This window comes from Vidua chalybeata, chromosome 1, assembly GCF_026979565.1.
Source record: "Vidua chalybeata isolate OUT-0048 chromosome 1, bVidCha1 merged haplotype, whole genome shotgun sequence".
Taxonomy (NCBI): domain Eukaryota; kingdom Metazoa; phylum Chordata; class Aves; order Passeriformes; family Viduidae; genus Vidua; species Vidua chalybeata.
In genome coordinates this window covers 51,740,551-51,757,941 of record NC_071530.1, presented here as the reverse complement: position 1 = coordinate 51,757,941, position 17,391 = coordinate 51,740,551, and the positions used below count along the sequence as shown (strand labels likewise).

General features: G+C 42.1%; 1 protein-coding gene across 3 annotated transcripts in view; it reads right to left on the bottom strand.

The window, feature by feature from the left end:
* The window catches only part of EGFR (epidermal growth factor receptor), a 158,934-nt gene extending 141,819 nt beyond the window's left edge, over positions 1-17,115 (bottom strand). For all 3 annotated transcript variants that reach the window (XM_053943409.1, XM_053944167.1, XM_053944978.1), the window contains exon 1: positions 16,620-17,115. In XM_053943409.1, the coding sequence (XP_053799384.1) occupies positions 16,620-16,725 (106 nt within the window). In that variant the 5' untranslated portion in view covers positions 16,726-17,115. The remainder of the gene's footprint in view (positions 1-16,619) is intronic.
* Positions 17,116-17,391: the final 276 nt, after the last annotated feature.

Genomic DNA, 17,391 nt, shown 5'->3' with positions numbered 1-17,391 from the left:
TCGGCATGCCCGGACAGCGACTCTCACAGGGGCATCACCCACCCAGTGGCAGTACCAGTGCAGTGTCTGGCACTCGAGGATGCCCACACCTCAGAAAAGTCTCAGAAAGTCAGAGACAGTGAGTAATGGGTACATTTCCCCAAACCACTGGATTTTGTGGCAGTTTCCAAACATGCACATATAAACACTTCTTAAGACCCAGCACTTACACACTGCTGTGGCTTCACTCACCCTTTGTTTTACACTTAAGAAAATTAAGTCTCTTTAGTACACACACCTTGTATTGCAGCACTTAATTCTTGATAACACACAATTACTTGGGGTTGGGGGTGGGGTGGGGCTTAGACCATATCAAATCTATACAACAGTGCAGACAATTATAATACTCAGATCCTGATTTTATAATCCTCTTTTGACTATCTCATGGGAAATCCATTATTCTGATCCCTATACAGTCAAGTCAAACCCACCCAAACAAAATCAAAACCAAAGCTCTTCCCAAAATCCAGAGATTGCTAAGGATTTGATACTTGAATTCAGGTAATTTTAGTTCCTCCTTGGTGTATTTTTTTTTTTTTTTTGGCATACTTCTTCTGAGCATACTTCTTCTTTCTTGGGCACTTATTCTGAAACACTAAGCCAAAATCCCCTGCTTTATCTGCAACAGATTATAATTTCCATGCAAAATTCCTATTAAAGTTACATTGGCCCAAAATAAATACCCAAAACAACAAAAAGTAATTGACAGACTATGGCATAGGACTTATCTACAATGAATCATAAAGGACAAACCTTTTTTTTTTTTTCAACAAGTCCTTTATACCTGACAGCCCAGACTGAGATCAAACCTGAAAGACTTGCATCCCTGCTTTTGAACATTGCTTTTCCTGACTGTATACCCAGGTCTGCTTTCAGACCTGAGCACAGTACCTCAGCATTTCAGTAGGGCTGCAGAAGATTTACCTAAGGGTAGAATGTGACGTTATGTTTTCATATCACAGTGCTGAAGACACTTACACTGCCCCCTTTTCATACCTGTGCATGTAAAAGTTCTGTCAGATTTAGGTAACAGCTGCCCATGCAAGCCTGCAGCACAGGGATATGTTTGCTATTCCTTCCTATAAATGAAAATATGTTAAAAACTTGCCTGGCTTTCAGAAGTCTTTGGTGTTTAACTTAGCTAAAGCAAGCTCTCACTCTTTAGCATATCATGTTGTATACAATCAGGAAACACAGCAAGGGAGCACTAAGCATTATAATAAATCTGGTGCAATGAAATATGGAGTCCATGAAATAACTTTCTAAACCTTGGGAAGCTTCTTCTCCCTGACATCAGCCACTCACTTTCACTTTGTGCACAGGCCGTGAGTTATGGAGAAAACATCATTTTCAGGTATCAACCCTTCCTACCAGCACATCCTTTAGGCAAAGCCCTGAACTTCATGTACTGAAATAATGCCACTGCCTTTAATTTTAAAATTCAAAACAGACTGTGCCCTCAACGTCTCTGTGAGCAGACGAACAAATAAATTTCCTACCTAGGTAAACTACTACAAATGGTGAACCCAGTTCCTCTGCCCCTGGGAGCTCCTTTCAGATAAACACTCATCAGACTTCTAAACTTTTCTGCCTCTATGTCTCCAAAAGCATTTTTAATATGCATCTCAAGCAGCTTGTTAAAAACCTGCTAGTGCTGGAAAGCATTCCCAACATAACATCAAGTTTATCATCACAAGTGAGTGATTGATTAGGTATCAGGCAGACAGGCTGGATTTTTGAAGGTGGATGTATATTTCTGAGATAAATCACTGCCTGCATTCAATTTTTGATGTAGTACATTTAAAGTACTACATACAAATAACAAAATATATCATTAAAAATTCTGCTTTTGACCATAAAAGCAAAAGATATAATTAAAAATTCTGCTTTTTGACTTCTTTTTGTTGTCTCAGGCAAATTATCATATATGTTACATGTCTGAACACTTTCACTGCACACCTATTCATTTAATACTGTACTGGGGACATGCATGTAATATCTTTTATGCACTGGATTCTCCTGTCATACTTGTACCAGATCCAAATTGAGTTTCTGAAGAAACTTCTTAGTGACCCTCTCAATCAGTTTTTCTTATTGTTTGGGCAGCACCACAAAGTTGCTGTTTCCACTCCCAGGATACAGTCCCTATTGCTGCCTTTAACTCAGTGAACTTCCAAGTGCTTTTGGCATTTGTTCAAACAAAACATACTGAGGCTGTAGGATGGTTATCAAGAATAAACCTGCTCTACTGTCCTAAAGTAAGAGTGACAGTAAAGATAGTTACCAAGAGAGAGAATTCATGAGAAAGATCTGAATGGGGATTACAGAGATGGAGTATCAGCCTAAGTGCTGTGGGTTATACTACAGTGAAGGTGAAAAAGATAGAGGTTCAGAAATCATCCAAAACTGATCTATCAATGTTTGTGCCTGCCTGACCCAGGCTAGGAGGGGAAAGCTGCCTTACAACCCAGCATGGCTTTCATGCAAAACCTGTGAGTGTTCAGTGGCATTAATGACAACCTATAGCTTCACCAGGGCTTGGGTTCAGCCCTGAACATCCAGCTATGGCAGGGTCTTCCTACACCTCAGTGTCTTAAAGGAAAACTCACACTGGTCTACACTACTAGATTCAGACGAGCTTAAAACCTTTTCTAGTCTTTCCTAGGTCTCTTGTCTCCCCTAAAACAATTACATTTTTTGTACAGAAACTTTTACAATGTACTGCTCTAATGTTTAATAGACAACAAAACATACTTATATACACACCCCTAAAACATATTCCTTGTTATATCAAATACAGATAATACACAAATACAGGTAATATGAAACGTTGTCCAAAATTCACAACAACCCACAAATCAAAACTTCTGATACTTCCAGTTACTCATGACTTCCCTTTCAATCATTTTCAGTGTCTCATTGTAGAGAAATGCCAGGTATCTGCCCTCAGCAGTCACACCCTACGAAAGTGTCACCACTGGAACCTCTCAAAACCATCACTCCCTTTCACAATGCAACTTTTGTCACCTGTAAAACAAAACTCTTGAACCTGTACAAACGCTAGCCCTACACAGAGCTCAGCTGATTTCAAAGGGATTGTACATAGACTTGAAATAATGCATCTGTCAAAGAACTTGCTGAATTAGATCTATTGCTATTTATTTCCGTTAAGAACTTTTCTCAACTTCTGAACAAATTCATGATCTCCTTCCACTGTAGCATTCACCAAGTGTTAAGTTCCTACTCTCAATTTAGCTACATGCACTTTAAAAATCTGTCTAATGTACTTCTACAAGTGCTACATAGATGGGAGCTGCTTCATTACCAGGTGGCATAGCAGTTGCTGTGGTAACACCATTTTTTCTTAAATGGTAAAGCAAGAGTGCCAGAGGCCTATATATACTAAGAATTACATATTAACATATCATCTCAAGCCTATAGTAAATAGTTCTCAAGAAGAGAGAGAGAGAGAGATGTATGCTTCATACACACACTTCTTTGCAAGCGCTCCCGTGTAAAAATTCTGGCTTCAGCACATCCAGTGTGTGAGTGAAATGCCGCACAACTTGATAAAGTTCATTCCAGCAAGTCTAGAGATACCTCATTTTTGCTAATCCATGGAACCACCGCTTTGGCTGGCAGAAATCAATGCCTGAAGACACAATGCTTTACACAGCCTACAGAATTCACCCATATTAATCATATCCAAAAATATATCTAGAAACAATCTTTTCAGAAAAGAAAATGGAAGGACAATTACCAGAATATCTACTTACTAGACTTACTTGCCTTACCCAGGCGAAAGACTCATTGCAAGTTTTAATACTGATACCATAAAATCTTGGGATGTGATTATCATCTTACCTTCTGTTTTGGGAGAATTATTTTTGAATTAATTATTTTTAATTAATTATTTTTGAATTAATTATTTTTGGCATAGTGTTCATATAACACAGTGTGGTATTCCATATCAGTTTTTCCCTTTAAACTAGATGAGAAGAATTTTCTTAGGCAAATAAAGTAATAAAATAAACCTGAACCTGCAGTGGCAGGGAAAATATCCACAGACTTCAAAGGGATATAATGCCTACGGTTTGCTGGATTGAGCCTGAAGAGAAAATGCATGTCCCTGCTGCAGTGTTACTGTAACTGAGAAGCACGAGTTCCAGATTTTCTCCTCTCTCTAGCAGCTCTCCATAATTCTACCTTTTCCATAAGCTTCCATGTATGTAGCTGCAATGCTTTTTATCAAAGTTGCACGTTCTGAAGGTGGGGAACCAAATCATTTTGAGCCCCTCCTTGAATTACACTGTACCACCCGCAGTCAAGTACATCAGGAAGATGGAGATAGAGCAAGCAAGTTTATCAAAGGGCCATTCAATATCATTAACTTAAGAATTATATTTTTCTGAGGTAAAGCACTCCTGAAGCTGTATAGATGGAAACTGGAGAATATATTCCCCCAAGATACCTTCCTACCTCTACCATCATCCCCTAAAGAAAATAAAGCAAATAAATATGGACAAGCAGTAACTCTAGGACAGACCTTGTGTCTATTTAGCACATTTCTGTTCCTCTCCTTCCCAGAGTATAAAAATGAAACTCCACCTACAGGCAGGTAAACCAGCTCTTTCTTTCTATGCTGTGCTGCAGAGGTGGAAAGTCCATGCTCAACTCTTCATTAAGCTTTGTATTAACAAATGCTTACGCATTGGATATGCTGAACATCACCAACAAAATATCAGAGCTGGAGCAATTCACTGCTTGACTAAACTAATGACATATTTTCCTGCTGTCCTCACTGCATTATCAGTGCAGTATTAACAGTGATGTTGCTTAATGCACTGTTAAATACCATGTGCTATTTATTTTCTTGCAAAAGAACTTCCTTCTCTTCCCACTTTGGATTAAAGCCCATTTTGCATCACACTACAGCCAATAATTTATCTAACCAATCATGTAGAAGGGATGAGGGGAATAAAAGAGAGATAGGAAGGTAGTAGCTGTGAAAGCAGTTTGAAAGAGACCATACATTGACACAGTTTATAAGTTATAGCCAAAATTTAAGTGCTTCTTTTTTTAAATACAGTATTAATGCTTATGAAAGTAATTAAGCCTTTTTAATGTTCATGTTCTAATAACTGTAATGCAAAAAAAATCCACAATGAAAGTTAACAACAGAGTAGAAATACAGTAAACTTAAATTATTTTTTAATTTTCATACAAACTCTGCACTGACATTGACTGTTTCTGCTGACCTAGTGAGCAACAGGCAGAGGTAATGAAAAAGTGCCTGTCCTCTACACACAGGAACCTCAGATGTAAACCCACCTCAGCCCAAGCCAGGTAAGGGACTTCTGGGCAGCTACAACAACAGTGGACCTGTGACATTAATTTTTAGCTGACAGTATTTTCTATTATTTATTATTAGAGTTATTACATCTTCAGAGGAAAACCTTTTTTTATGAAATTACATAAACACAATTGATGGCAGGAATTTAGCAATGAATGGAATTATTGTTGACAATTTTACAAAAGCTTCTACCAGGGTTTATGGGCTGTTAAGCCAAACAGTGTGATCACCAGTATGATATCATCTCTCTCAGTAGTACAGAGCTGGCCCATAACAATCCATTTTCCAATCTTCTCTATTATAATCAGTCTCTTTACATAGAAGTCATATGTTTGCTATTTCTGAAATTATCTGAGTCTTTGAAACTGGATTTTAGTCCACAGATAGGATCCAATAGGTCCCAAAATAAACAGGATAAAATAGCCCTTCTTTAAAATTCCAACAATCAATTCAGATTTTCTCTTCATAAGTTGAAATATAAAACACAGACGTTAGCATACCTGTGTTAAAATACATGATACAGGCAATACAATAAAAAAGGTAATATTTCTCTCCAGAAAATCAAAGGTTTCAGTTCTTGACCTGAGTTTGTCATTGACACCTTTCCATGCCCTATGCTGTCAGGAATTAATTTGGCTGGTAGTAACTAATGACCAGACAGAAAAGAAATAGAGAAGGTGTTAATTAGCTATTTTTACTCTTAATTCACTGAATAGCATGTGCTCATTGATGCAAACCAGACTGCTGCTGTTCAAATCAAGATGACCCTCATTTAGAAAAAGGGTCTGTTCTTCCTTTTTTGCACATGCTAAGTCTTTCATGTGTCAGCAAGAATTATCCACACATACTGATGGGAGCATCTTACACACTGCTGAACACAAACTTCCTTGGTGCTGGATTAGTTCACCTGCCATAGACAACTGTGATAAATTAATGCTGCCTAGGGGATCTGCCTCATTAATGAGGGAAAGAGAGAACAAGAACAGATTCGAAATAATAAAATCATTAACAAGAGCACCTTGAAGAGCTTATTAGGTAGGAAACAGACTGACAATACCATTGTTCAACACTTAATTACTTTTTGAAGACCAGATGGAAATAAGAGAGTATTTCAGTGGTCATTCTTTCAAATTCAAAACAAAAAGACAAATATCAAACTGATCCATTAACTGGGCAGGTATCCTAAAACAGATGTTCGAAGAAGTAATGAGATCCTACCAGATAACTGAAGGTGCTCAAGTTTCAACTTCACCTCTTACTGCAGACTTCTTCATTGCAAGAGATCAAATCAGGAACTACAAATTACTTTTACACCAAAGTAAAAATGCTGCAACTCAATTAGTTATCCTTACAGGCAGGTGGAAGCTGAACACACAACATAAATCTGTCTTACATGCTTTCCCTTCCGGATCTGCTGTGAAATACTTGTCCCTGCTCCTACTCTCAAAGACTGAATTTCTGCCATTAATTTTGGGGTAATGATAATGGCATCAGTATCTACCCAGATGTTACAAACACGGCAATAAAGGCAAAGTGTGGAGCTGATACCACCTTGCCAGCACCTCACTCAGTCCACTGCACAGACACCAGCTCAGTTCTCATCTTGACCTTCCTCTGCTACATGAGTGAAACTTCCAATAGAAGCCTGTGCTGTGTCCCCAACATGTTTGGGTACACAAGGACCAGCTAGAAGGGACTTTTTTTCATTAGAAAGCCAAACACCAAATGATCCATATTTACAGGCAATCAGTGCCCTGCTGGCCATTGTGTCTCACTAAGGACAGTCTCAGCATTCTGATATCAGTCACAATTCAAATATGGAACCTGAGGTGGAAAAAATTCTCCTGCTGGGCATAATTCATTTTCTGTTCACATTACCACAGGTCTCCATTAGGAAAGATCTGGATCAGTACCTGAGGGAGATGTGACTGCTTTTCCGACAGCTTGGTTTTTAGGAGTGTTTTCAGAACCAGACTAAGGGAGAGAAGTCAAATCTCCTCAAATGTCAAGGGCCCCACGTCCTACCCGCTGCTTTGTGGTGTAAAACCCATGTTCATGCGGAAATCTAACAGCTTCAATTATGGTCTAGCTGTGACAAATCGGCTTCCAGAGTCAGGATTTTGCCAACTAACACTTCTGCTTCCAAAAAAATTGGTTTGTTTTGTTCTGGTTTAATTGGTTTTTCACTTGGGGTTTTCTGTTTGTTTTTAATGGGAAAGAAAAAAAAAAAAAAAAAGGCATGTACTTGGTGCTGAACTATTCTGAAGAGTAGTTATGCACATCCATGGGAGTTGATGGCCAAGTAAGACATGAAGGAAAGCTAAGACTGCAGCAACTGTAAATATTTGGGAAGGACCTGCTTGAGAATTGCCTGCTACAATTACAGAAAATGGAGTTGCCCTTGGCCAGGTGACTTATTTTTCCTGTTAGGCATCTGTTTGTAGAAAATTCACAAGAAAATATAAGTGTAGAAGATACATCACAATGCTAGCTGTGCAAAACATATGTGAACCTCATTTTAATGTGAGCTCTGGTTAAGTGGCTTGTGTTGAAATGCTACTTAGCATTCCAAGTGTAAAACAGCTTAATCATATCTATTGAAAACCACATAATAAATAACATAGAATATGTAGCATGCCATCCTAATTGCAGAGGTTGTCTCACTTACTAGAAGTCATTTATTTATTCAAATTACTTGAGCTACATGATTCAATCTGAATCATGGGAACTAGTTACTGATTTGTGCAAACAGCCTCTTACTTCTTTGCTAAAGGCATTGTTGAAATAACTGACCCAACTGCTAAAACAAGCTTGCTTCTTTCTTGAACCCTGCCTCCTTCTTTAGTTTTACTTCCTGAGTGAACTTCAGAAAACATCATTGTTCTACAAAAACACTGTAAATGTAATTTAAAAAAAATAATAATTCCAATGCAATGAATTAAGTAATGCAATGGGGAAATTGGTATTTTCAAGATGAAAAATTTGTTTATTAATAGGGAACTGCATATGCAGCCATAACTTCACTTTGCATAACTGAAGTACACAGTTCTCAAGAAGAAACATCCACTGCCTCAAATGTGATTCAGACTTAACTTTCAGAATTGCACATATGTTTCAGAGTTTAATGGGGGAGAGGGAGTGAATACATATCCATGAATACATATCCCCAGACAGAAGAAGCTACAATTTTTTTTTTTTTTGGTTGGTTGGTTGGTTGGTTGGTTGGTTGGTTGGTTGGTTTTAGGGTTTTTTTAAGTTAGACCGTGCAAATGTGAAAACTGCCATCATAACTGTGCTGCAGCTACATAAAAAGCATAATTTAGGAAACAATACATCTGCTTACACCCAACCTTGATTTGCAGCTACTGTCTCACACTGCTGTTATTTCAGGAGGTGCTGGGGCTTCCCCGGGGCAGTGGAGCAAGAGGCCAGGCACGCTGAGTCCTACCACAGGCAGGGAGTGAGCACGCCTCAGCTGCCAGGAGCCAAGACAGATGCATGCCACCACAGGTCACCTCATCCCAGGCTCCAGCCAGCCTCCATCAAGGGACATGTCCCCAGGGAAGGGCACACAGAAGGGCCTTCAGGAAAGGGAAGAAATGATGCTGCACGTGAGACATTTTTTGAAAGCTTGTGAATAAGCCCCAAGTAGGATGTTGGTTACCTTCAACTCCAGGCAGTGTTTATCATTGGCTTGGGCATGGGGCGAGAGGCCAAAATACTAGCAGGCAACTTCATCAGTGGCCAGATGTATTGCCTCAGGCATTCAAAGTCTCTGTGGCTTTGAGCCCTTGAATCATGATAGATAAAACAATACTTTTCCCTATCTAGGAAAAGTGCTGTGTGAGCTCACAGTGCCCCAATGCCAAGACTGGCTGGTTTCCAAGGCTTTCCTGGTTATCTTTGTATTTACTGCAGAATCTGGTGATGGGAAGGCAAGGATTATGCCACTATGTCCTGATTACCAAACATACAAACACCATTCCCACAAAGTGATAATTTTCTTCTTATAAAAGCCAGAGCTAAAATATTACTATCCTGTCATCAAGACAGCTGGTTTATATCCTCTTCTTCCTTCCACCTCTTACCCTGAAAACATCCGGTCTGGCATGGTCCCTGCCGACTCATCCAACCCTACTGGTCTCTGCACCCAGGAAGGAGCCATCTACCTTGGCAGAGTGGCTTTGGCACAACTGCCTTTGCTGGCCCTGAATACTTACAGTTTTTCTGTTTGGGATGGAGTGGGCTGGCAAATCCCCAACATTTCCAAGGAGCTGGAAGATACTCCTGGGGAGGCTACCCACCTTTCACAGAGCACCTTTGCAAGGCAAAGCAACCAGGGAGAGGTAACCGCTAGACAAGAAGGCTTTTAACCCATACAGAAGTGTTGCTGGCCCTTGGGGCATTGCTACTGCTTGGTAGTGTCACCCTGCATGCCCAGAGCCCCAGCCTGCCTCCAGCAAGGAGCCTGGGCTCCTCCTCTGGAGCTCAGCAATGGATGGTGAAGGCACCAAACATGTGGAGGCCAGGGAGGTAATGGATACTAAGCTTCTTTTAATTTAAGCCTATTTATTTATCCCTATTTCATTATTTTTACTATTTCATCATTTCAATTTATGAAAATAGAAAAAAAGTGATCACAAGCATTTTGGGCTTCATTTATCTCAGTGCTCACAGAGATCAGAGCAGAACTATTAATGTGTACACAAATGACAATTTACCCCACTCCCAAAGTCTTAATTTTTTGAGCCAACCTCAGCAAACATGCCTTGGCCAAAAAACTAAGTGGGAGGAAGGTATAAGAAAATCAAGTGGTATTCTGGTATTTTCAAAATAAACCTGCAAATTTTCATTTCAAACGGCATTTCATTTTGCTTCTTATCCAACTTGAAAAGAAATCGTCTCAAGTCAAATTGATCTTCCAGATTATATTAAAACAGGGCTTTTTTCTTGGTGTTTTGTTGCTGTTTTGTTTTTTTTTTTTCTCTTCACTTCACTAAAACCACCCCTGACATACTTGTTTCAGTATGACTGGAAATTATTCTTTTTTTCTAATTTTTTTTTTTTTTTTCTCTTCAACCACTGAAACAAACAAAAGCCACCCATGATTCAATGCACTCTGCTAGTAGATCATGCATGTGAACACGTAGATGTTTACTTTCATGTACGCAGATGTGCTGGGCAGACGAAGGAATGCTGTCAGAAGGAGAATCCCTGCATCTGCCTTGCACAGATCTGTCAACAGGCAAAACACACTTTGCATTGAAGCTTCCAAATGAAAGCTTGCACACCCCTACAGGATACATAAATCCAGCGCATCTCTCTCCTAGCTATGCCTTCTGTTCATTAAAAAATAATTTTTAAAAGGTGTGGTGTGGTAGCACTTGCACTTGTTAGCTCAATGGCCAACCCACATAGCCACATCTTTTCACTTTGGCCATCAGGAAGATTTCTTGTTTAAGCACACAATCTCACAGGTAGGTTTCTCATGTTTCTTCCTTTGAACAACCCTCAATAACATTAAGCATGGAGAGCACCATATCCACACCCACACATTCCCCCCATAAGACAAACTACAGAATTGTGTCACAGTTCCTAATAAATAACCACCTTGCTTCAGCAGAAATAGACATTTATTTTGGTCCAGCTTCTCTGTACAGAGGAGTACATCTTTTTTTTTCAACATTTCCTTTAGAAATTACTTCTTCTGCACATACTAATGCCAAATGTTCTGTAACTATTTCTGAAATTTAAAAAATACACTATTACTCAATACTGTTAGGTCAGCAGAATTCAGCCATAAAAAAGGAAACATTACAATTCCATTTGCCATATTTGGAAGTCAAGAAGTAATATAATCAGAATGGACTGAAACACCACTAGGTCTCATACTGTACCTACTAATAGTGTTCCTGGAAGTTCCTGAAAGAAGGGGCACAGGAGAAGGTCAAATCCAGGATCAGCGTGTGCTGTATTATGCTGAACAGGGGCTGTCAAAGTCCACGCAAAACACTAAGGAGCGGATTTCCACACTGTGTACCATTAATGCCTGGAAAAACATAACTCACCTGAACACTTTCTACCAACACCTACACAATGCTGACAAACCCATAGTGCAGGCCCTCCATGTACTCATGCATTTCATGACCTCTCTGAAGCCAAGAGGTATGAACAGCAGTGGTTCTCAGGAACAGAGGACTTCTGAAGAGTCACATCCAACACAGCTCTTGTATCACCCTCAGCACCAGAGGTATGTGGCATTGCAGAAGCTTTGTTTGAAGGGTGCATCCCAGCGGTAAGGACCCCTCATAATTATCCGTGTTCCTCTGCCATACAGCTCAGCATCACGCAGCTCCCAGCCATGGTTCCTATCACAGGTGCTGGGTGAAGCACTGCTCAGGACCCAGAGAGGCACATAGAGCAAGATGTGTTGCTCAAGCTAACCTTGAGGCGAGTGCGAGACAGGCAACTATCCCTGTTACCGCAGAAACTGCTGCTCGAGTGTTCATCACAGGCTACACACCTCCTACAACTGCGACAAAGCAAATGCAGGAGTCAAAAAGTGAGAACGATCCTTCCCCTGAGAAGCAAACAACAGTGCTGCTGCATTTCCTAATAACTTTCTCCTTCTGATAAAAGCTAGAGATATCCCAGCCAAGTGGAATATGATTCTTGTGCCAGATGAGCCCCGACTGACAGAAGTTCATTTTCCACTAGTAAGTAGATGTCCAAGGAGAGCAGTACAGCAGAAAGGGGGTTTGAAAAGTTATAAACACAATTAGAATATGCCTAATGCAATTCACACAATTCCAAAATGGCAATTATTCCATCTAGCAACCTTTTTACAGAATTTGACTAGTCTAGATTTATAAAGGTTTGTCAGCCAGGTCACCTGAGGAAGTATTCCTAATATAGAACAGCCAGAAGATGCTTTTGTGAGTACAGCCTGTTCTGGCTCCCTCAAATAAAAGTTCTACAAGTCAAATTTTTGTTACACAAACCCTTTTGCAATACAGATCCAAGTCTAACATGAGATTTAACACAAGTTCTCATACCTGTAAATGCTGGTGCTTATAACATAACATGCTGACACCAATTTTGAGTATCAGTTCTTTCTGGGATAATCCACTCACATACACGGTGTGACTGTACTCTCTGATGCACACATACTACTGAAACCTGGACTGGAGCAAGAGTTTGTAGCAACATCAATAGTTTCTATGCAAATCCATTCCATGAAGGTACTGTCATCCTCCCAAAAATGAAGTAAACCTTCCACTAGGCTTGTTTCCGAAGAGCTATTAAGCAAAGGCAGTTTGTGCTCAAGGAAGATAAGGACACTTTCTGAAGGAACTGGTTTGGCTAGTCAGCTATCTTGCTGCTAAAGCTAGTATATCCCAGTGATTTTAGTGATACATGGATACCTAAATGCAAAAGTCAGCCCTGAGGACCATAATGGCACTGTGTGACACTCCCCAAAAGTCTCTCTTTATAAATTAACAAATAAATTACAATGGACTACTCTGATTGTAAAGTCTCCAGGGCATTGATCTTGATTTCCTATTTATCTGCAAATCTCTTAATAAACTCTTGATGCAAGAAATAACACATTTGTATTTAGTAACACTTAAGCATTTAGTTTGCTCACCATGCACACACTTTGCTGAGAGGCCAGTCTCCCTTGAAAAATTTTGCACATAGTCGCTATATTTTGCAGATTGCCTGAATTAAGGAGATGACTTGCAAGCTTTTTACCTTCCCTTTGCTGCTCTTAATGATGGGGTTTGGGTTTTGTTTTTAATCATTCACACAGTGAGGCACTGGAGTAAAAGCAGCTATACACTCAACACTATTTATTTATTTCTATTATCTCACCAAATTGGGCCATATCAGTATCTAAGTTTCCATTTCTCTAACTGTATTTACCATCAAGACTGCACAGATTTATTTTAGTTTGCAAATCCAAAAATGTTTGGTCATTTACCAAGGAAATAGAAAATTACAAATGGTTGCATAGACAAGACCTCACATAATAAATACCTACACAAACATACTACTAACTTCTGTCCACATAGAAAATTCCACTTGTGTCAGTGGTAATACAAACACAGGAATGAGAGAACAGTGTACCAGCTCTCCTGGAACTTTAACAGGAGCATGAGGCATCCTTCACCTGGTACCAGGTAGATAGAAAACACTGCTGATTTCTCAGCCACACTGTGGATGTGTGGGCAGACCCCTGCTCCTGGGAGACCCCCATAGAAGGCATAACTCACAGGCTCCTGCCAGATTTCTGCTCCACAGAGCAGCAGCCAGGTTGCACTGGAGTGCATCTGAAAAGGCACTGCAGGCTTACATGTAACTGGATCTGCACAATCCACAAAGACTCTAGGTGTCTACTTGTAGGCATCTGTCACAAGTAAGCATGGAGTAATACACAGTGCAGAAACTACAAGACAATACACCATATAAGTACACACACAGCCCACAGGTAAACACTGCACAGGATATTAGACAAAAGTGTTTTACTTCACATGGACATGAATACTTGGATACCCTCAAAGAAGTTAGTCCTTTGTATAAGACTCCAGGTACAGAAAGCTACCATAGTCCACTCTGGCAGCTCCCGAGCTACCTGGCATGCCTGTGTGCACACTCCTGACACGGAGCAGCACACTCCCATCCCACAACGACTGCAGCTACAGATCAAAACTGAGATATAAAACCAATATATAGCAACAAAAAGCAATTTGCTGAACCGTAACACTGTCACCGAGCACTGTCACACAAAGGACACGGGTCAAATACATCCACCATAAGTGGCATGCCAGCTATCACAGGTATTTATCTCAGGTACCACAAAGCAGGCCTCCTGGGGTACATCAGTGGAAATCTGGATTAGTTCTGCTTGTTGTGGGTCAACATCAGAGCAGGTACATAGAGGAGGGTATTGATCCCTGTGATGAATGCTGTTTGGTTCTGGAATATGTTCAATTAGGCTTTTGTTGGTATCTTAATGACTACAGTGTTACAACAAAACCAGTTTTTTTCTCATCCATCTTCAAGAAAATTCATTCTACAATTTCGGGAGAAGACACAATTGTATTTAAATTTCCATTCAAACACTATGTTGATTGGATTTTATAGGCTGATTCTGATGTTCTTCTAACAGCTGCCCAGGCACCTTTTCTTTTTTTTTGAGACCTCTCATTTTGGTAATAGAACAAATCAGGTTGAAGTTTTAAGAAGTGTCATTTCACATGCGATTTGAACTTGCAGAAGTGTTGCATATATTTATGACAGCAAGTTTCGTTTCAGCATTTCCCTGAATTCTGATGCTAGGTCTTATCATTTGACCAAGGAGGTAGTCCCAAACATACACTGATCCTCTACTACCTGCTGGACCTGTTGCTTCAAATCAATAATGCTCAATTCTCAGATGCTGCTTCATTTTGTGCCTCTGAGTAATTTTCTTGCTTATCTTCAACTGTGGGGAGAAACTAATGAAGTCAAATCAATTGATTTGGTTAATGCTTTCTGAAGAAATCCTTCTGCCTCCACCTCTGCCACTGAGCCTCCAGCTCTTACCAGAGGAACAGTTACTTGCTGATACAACATCCTGAGAATAGCCTCTATTGGATTTATCACGTAGCCATTGATTATTTAGTAATCCTCAAAAACCTGGGAACCTCCTAAACTTATGAGACACAGAATTAAATATTATAAACAAGGTATTTCTCCTCACTCTTAATGTATTATACAGGGCATGTGAACCTGAGACTGCATCTCAAAAGACAGGCAGAGCAGATGGGAGGCACTTTATTTCTCACCAGCTTCAAAGAGTGAGGAAAAATAAATAAATAAAAAGAAAACCAGGAAAGAAAAACTGCCCACGTTACATCAACAACAGGTATGAACTTGATTTCTGGAACAAGAGAATCTTTCCGCTTTTTTAAAGGTTGTGCAACTAGTTCTTTTGGATGGGGTGTTCCTCACTTTCAGGGCGGCTTTACCGTCCACACTCACGAAAGACTAAGTTGCTCTAAGCCATGCAATCAGCCCTTCTAGAAAGTAATAGTTCTCTTCTCACTCTTTTTCTTTAAAAAGAATGAAAGGAAAAAGAAGAAAAACCAAACCACCCAAATCTGCATTTTTTCCTCTGGCTGGCAGATTTCCAAGATAAAGAGGACTGCTCTCCGGCTGGAACAGCAGCCGGGGCCTGCTCTCCAAACTCACAAAAGAGAACACCACACACAGAGAAAATGCGACAGGTCTGACCAGCCAGAAACGTCTTATCCTCTGAGACAGCTTCTCCAATAAAGAAGGAAAACCCAAGCATCCGCGGCAGCCCCACGCCCCGGCCCCACAGCCAGCCCCGCCGTGCTGTTCCCACGCACCGCCGGCACGGGCGGGCAGCGCCGGCAGCCTCGGGACGGGACGGGACGGGACGGCGGCTCCTTCGCGCTGGGTCGGGCAGGGATAAATCGCTCCTCTTTCTGATAACTGGGGAACCAGAACCCACACGAAGTTTCCTTTTTTTTTTTTTTCAGTCACCCCCTCCCCAGGTGTATACTTTTTTCTGTTATCACTATGACTATTTTTGAACAGGACAAGCGGAGGTGTCCGGGTCAGAGCGACAGCGGGTTACCGGAGCGGCGCTTACTCGGGAACCCCGCGGCTTTTCCCCGCCGCCCCGGTGCAAGGGAGCCGAGAGCGTTTGTGCTGGGCTGAGCCGGGAAGTGCTCTCCGGGGAGCGACTGGGAAACGTGGGAAGGGGGGAAGAAGAAAAAAGAAACAGTAAAGAAGAGAAGCACAACCGATGAGATGTGCCAAGGCTTATTCCCTTTTATTTCCTCCACCCCCACAAAAGAAAATAAGCCAAGAATCAGGAAGTCAGGGCTGCGTGATCTCTGCTATAGGTTTGGTTTTCTCCCCGTTTCCCCCGTCTCTCTGTTTTTGGGGTGGGTTTTTTGTTTTGATTTGTTGGGGGTTTTTTGGTTGTTTTTTTTTTGTTTGTTTGGTTGGTTTTTTTGTTTTTTTTTTTTTTTTGTTTTTTTTTTTTTTTTTTTTCTTTCTTAGGGAAATAAGTAGTTGGGACTTTCCCTCCGCCTCTCCCCACGGGAGGCCGCGGCACGCAGCCGTCCGCAGCCCCGGCTCCCTGATCCCCCGGTACGCAGTCGGCAAAGGACGGCGGGACCCCCGTGCCCTCGCCCCCCCGTCCCCCTACCTTTCTTTCCCTCCACGGCAAGGCAGAGAGCGAGGCGCCCCAGCAGCAGCACCAGGACAGCGGCGCCGCGGGGCCCGGCGGCAGCGAGGGGGCTGCGGCCGCCCATGCTGCGGGACCGCCGCTCCCTCGGCGGAGTGTGTTTGGGGGTCGGACGGAACGGGACGGGCGCACGGATGATTCCGCGGAGCCGCTCCTGCTCCCCTCTGGTCTTCTCCCGCGGCAGCGATCAGCTGCTCTCCGGCGCTCTGCCCTGCGCGGCTCCGAGCAGCATGCTGGAGGGCGGCCGTCGAGGTCTGCGCGCTCACGTGCGTGCCCCGCTGCGGGCTGACTGCTGCCTTCCTCCTCCTCCTCCTCCTCCTCCTCCTCCTCCTCCTCCCTCCTCTGCTCCTCCTGCTGCAGGCGGCGGCCGGTGCACAAGGGCTTGCGGAGCGGCTGGAGCCGGCTGTGGGACGGGGTGCGCCCGGCTGCGCTCTCCACTCGGTCGCGGAGCGCAGGGGCTCCCTCTGGGGACGCCAAGGAGGAGGAGGATGGGGAGGGAGCAAGGAGGAGAGGGGAGGAGAAACCGGCAGCGCCGTCCCCGCCGAGGTGGAGAAGGGGCGGGCTCTCCACCTGTCCCGGAATATAGGATGAGAGGAGGTGGGAGCGGGGACGAGACAGTTTAGTCGTTCCTCCTTGCTCGGGAGGGTGTATATGTGTGGATTTTCTACTTCCTGGCAGCTTCTGCCCGGCAGCTGCCAAAGGCATGAGCGTGCTTTTGCGGCACTGCTCGCAA